This window comes from Cucurbita moschata, unplaced genomic scaffold, assembly GCF_002738365.1.
Source record: "Cucurbita moschata cultivar Rifu unplaced genomic scaffold, Cmos_1.0 Cmo_Scf00074, whole genome shotgun sequence".
Classification (NCBI taxonomy): Eukaryota; Viridiplantae; Streptophyta; class Magnoliopsida; order Cucurbitales; family Cucurbitaceae; genus Cucurbita; species Cucurbita moschata.
The window spans coordinates 387353-391063 of NW_019268590.1; the positions used below are offsets into that span (position 1 = coordinate 387353).

Sequence of the window (3711 nt, forward strand, 5' to 3'; positions counted from 1 at the left end):
TGTGGGCGTGCGTGCGCTTCTTCAGAGCATTGCCTGAGAACCCCGGCGCCTCACCAGAATTCTCAGGGCTTACGACGACTAATAAATATTTTTTTTAACTAAGGTTACATTAAGCCTCTATCAACTTTACCCAATCCACTTCATTTTGAATTGAATTATTAATTTATTTAGGTTAGGTTACATTCAAATAAATAAAATATTTATAGATTGGGTTGGCGGATGGATTTCCTTCCGATTAGAGTAGAATGAATGGAACCAACCTGAATTTAGTGTTACTTTTAAAAATATATTATATTTATGTAATTTCATTAGTATTTTTTTTATTATTTAAAAAATGTATGAACTAGACCCAAGACCGACCCAAGCCAATCCACAAACACCCCACCACCAATATTCAATATTAAATCGACTGGAGAAACTTCTCAATTTATGGCTGACCATTTTGTATTATCTGAAAAAAGAATAATGGTTGGAGCACAATACAAAAGCATTACAAAGCACAATTATTAATAATTTTTTCGAAAAAGGAAAATAATCGAAGAAGAACAATCTTGATTCTCTCTCCTCTATCGTTCCTTTCTTTCAGCTTCTGCGTATTAAACACTCAATAATAAAGTCTACTCTCAGGGTCTCACTTCATCACACATCCCGCTCTCCCTTCTGCTTTTCCCGAATCTTGAGGAGAACAATTACAGGTTTGTTTCTCACATCTTTCCTCCTTTTTCCTTATTCTGATTTTGTCTAATTCCCAAGTTTCTACCCGGATTTGATGTTCTTTGTTTTCTGATTCAATTCACCTCTGTTTCTTTTATCATTCATCTCTGCTGAATCTAATTGTGAGATTGCCTTCTCTTTTTCTTTTTTTTAGGTTGTGATTGATGAGGTTGGATGTTGTTTGATGGTGATTTTTCTTTCTTCCTCCATTTCTTAGTGAAGCATTTCTGTTTTAGCCCGTTGATTTGAAGTTTAGGAAATTTTTGTGGTTTTTTTTTTTCTTTGTTTTAATCGTGATTTTGTAGCCCTTGGTTTTGTTATTGATTAGATTTTATCAATGTGATTCTTCTGATATGTATGATTTCAGTTGATGATTGGTTACGATACTCATAATTACACGCTTTTCTGCCCCTTGCGATTCTATTCTGCTCCGAACTCTGATACTTATTCTATTTTAGTCCTTTCAAATAGCGGCTTTGTGTTTCTTTTCTTTCTATATAAATTATTTAATATCAACCCAAGTAACTAATCTCAACATAACTTAACTTCTTAAAGTATTATATCCTTAACCAAGAGATTAGAGGTTTAAATTCTTACCGTTCATGTTGTTGAACTCGAAAAAAAAGAAAAACACAACATAATGTAGAAGTGGTAGACACATTTCTGTCAGTTTGCTTGATCAATGGACGCTTACAATGGATAGTGGTAAATGTTTCACAGGCATGCATGTATTTACTTGAACAATTGATGTCATGCAGCAAATTTTAATTAAATGACAATGACTAAAGTAGATTTTGATGCGAAGATTAAAGACTAAAGTTTAGTTAAATGACCATGACTAAAACTTTACATCATTGCTGATGACATATAATTGAAGTAATGCTTTGAACTGGTCTTATTTCAAATCAGTTTAATCTAAAAATTCAAAGTTGTAATCATGTTTAAATATATTTGTTTACTGAACTATAGAATTATGTTAAGAAATAAATTCTCTTCAATTAAACTAACAGATCTAATAAGATGATCTCCAGCAGTCATGGAATGTCATTAATAATTTAATTCTTGTTATTTTCATCATCTCTTCTTCATCTCCATGTTTGAAAATTTTGAGGCATGTGATGTTGGCCTATACTACTGATCTTCGATTTGCAATATACTTTTCTGATCTGTTCTGTTTTATCAAATACCAGTTACATTTACAAATATTGGACCTTTTTGTGGATTGAGGTAGCTTCTAGGTATTTATGTGCAAGGATATATTTAACGGCCCAGATCCACCGCTAGCAAATATTGTCCTCTTTGGGCTTTCCCTTTTAGGTTTCCCTTCAGGATTTTAAAATGCGTCTGCTAGGAGAAGGTTTTCACACCCTTTATGAGTGTTTTGTTCACCTCCCCAACCAATGTGGGACATATAAAGTGGGTGTGGGTGGGTAGATTTGGCTTGCTTTTTGGCCTAAACAAATGCTAAACCAACCTACTGGTTTAAGGAAAATTTAAAACCAATATCAAAATTGGCTTTTTGGAATGATTAAAGTGACTGCCTAACAAAAACTGATTGGAACTGAAAATATCCATCATATCTGATCCAAACTGATTGAGAGAAGAATATATGGACAGTTCAATTCTCATATTGACAATTATTTATTTCTTATATTCTGATTGTGGGCATGTTGCCGTTGATCATAATAATGTTAACGGACTCCTAGATCAACCAGGAGGTCAATGGGTTATGCTCACTTTTGAGGAAAGTCATCAAGGGAGTTGAGTTCTAATATATAAGATATATCGACACAACTTGTTCTGTTTATCACACAATCTTCTTGTATGTATGGAACAATGACGAGCTTCGTTTACGATTTGCTTCGTGGTTGTATGTAACTGTTAGATTGGTTCCAGTGTTGTCTGCTGTGTACCTTTTTCTACTCCTTTCCTGCTCGGGGGCGCTATAGGTAAATTTTTCAAAGATCTGACTCTCTATTTTGTTCCTTTGACAATGAATTGCAGCTGGGAACTTGAGAGTAGGAGATTGGTGGAGGTATATAAATATGAGCCTGGCATGTCTTGTATGCAATAGTGTAGAGAGCCCTTCACACTCTTTTCGGAGCTATTCAGTTTCGAGTTCAGACAACGAGGGAAGATGTAACTCGATGGCTAACTGTCTAATTTGGAGACCATCTTTCCCTCCAACACACCACCCATCATATGCAGCATCAGCCAAGGTAACTCCCCATCCAAACATTGTGATCAGTGACAGAATGGATGGTAACCCAACGCTGGTGCGGAGCCGAGCAGTAAGAAGGGACCTGGTACGGGACTGGAACTTCGACGAGGTGGTTGTAGTTCAGCATTAGTAAGTTTGATGAGAGTAGTAGGGTTTTGAAATGGGTGGTTATGGCCTGCAAAGATGGGGCTTCCTATGTACTTATGTTTTCTTGTGGTTACAACTGAACTCACACTTCCATTGGAAGAGTTTGCACATTTGTAAGCACCAGAAAATGGGATTTAGAACTTCGTTTATATATTACCTATTTACTACTGATTCATAGGAGGCAGGCAGGGTTGGGATGGGCTTAATTAGGTTTGTAAACTTGGATGGAATTATGGTTTCAAAGATTTCCATGATATACACCAAGTTTATTTGCATATAAAACAAATAAAGAAGTGTTTAGAACATTTGTTTGTCCAGAGCTTCAAAGCTGCCCCTTCAAAACTCTTGAAACTTGTTTTAAATTTGGAGAAAACGGTTGACTATGGGTTTTGGATTTGAAAAAGGTTAATTTGGGACTCCACAGTTTCTTGGATCTGTTGTTTCCTCTGGACTTGAGGGTAACTTTCATTGAGGGTAACTTTCACTAGGTGGCATTTGTTGATTATGAATTTGGTCTCTTTTACGAGAAATTTGGATGGTTTCTCCACTCTCGGTTGTGTTTGAGGAGTTGTTTGGATGGTTTCTCCACTCTGAGTTGTGTTTGAGGAGGGGTTATTCTTCTAGCTGCC

At 35.8% G+C, this 3711-nt stretch overlaps 1 protein-coding gene across 1 annotated transcript; it reads left to right on the forward strand.

Moving 5' to 3' along the window:
- Positions 1 to 2718: 2718 nt before the first annotated feature.
- LOC111438425 lies at positions 2719 to 3387 on the forward strand. Its single transcript, XM_023076347.1, has one exon. It carries the CDS (start codon positions 2760 to 2762, stop codon positions 3063 to 3065), a length of 306 nt encoding a protein of 101 aa, XP_022932115.1. The 5' UTR covers positions 2719 to 2759; the 3' UTR covers positions 3066 to 3387.
- The last annotated feature ends 324 nt before the right edge of the window (positions 3388 to 3711 follow it).

What these genes read in the sequence shown, in the direction of transcription:
- LOC111438425 (XM_023076347.1), top strand. Translation starts at nt 2,760, where the DNA reads ATGAGCCTGGCATGTCTTGTATGCAATAGTGTAGAGAGCCCTTCACAC.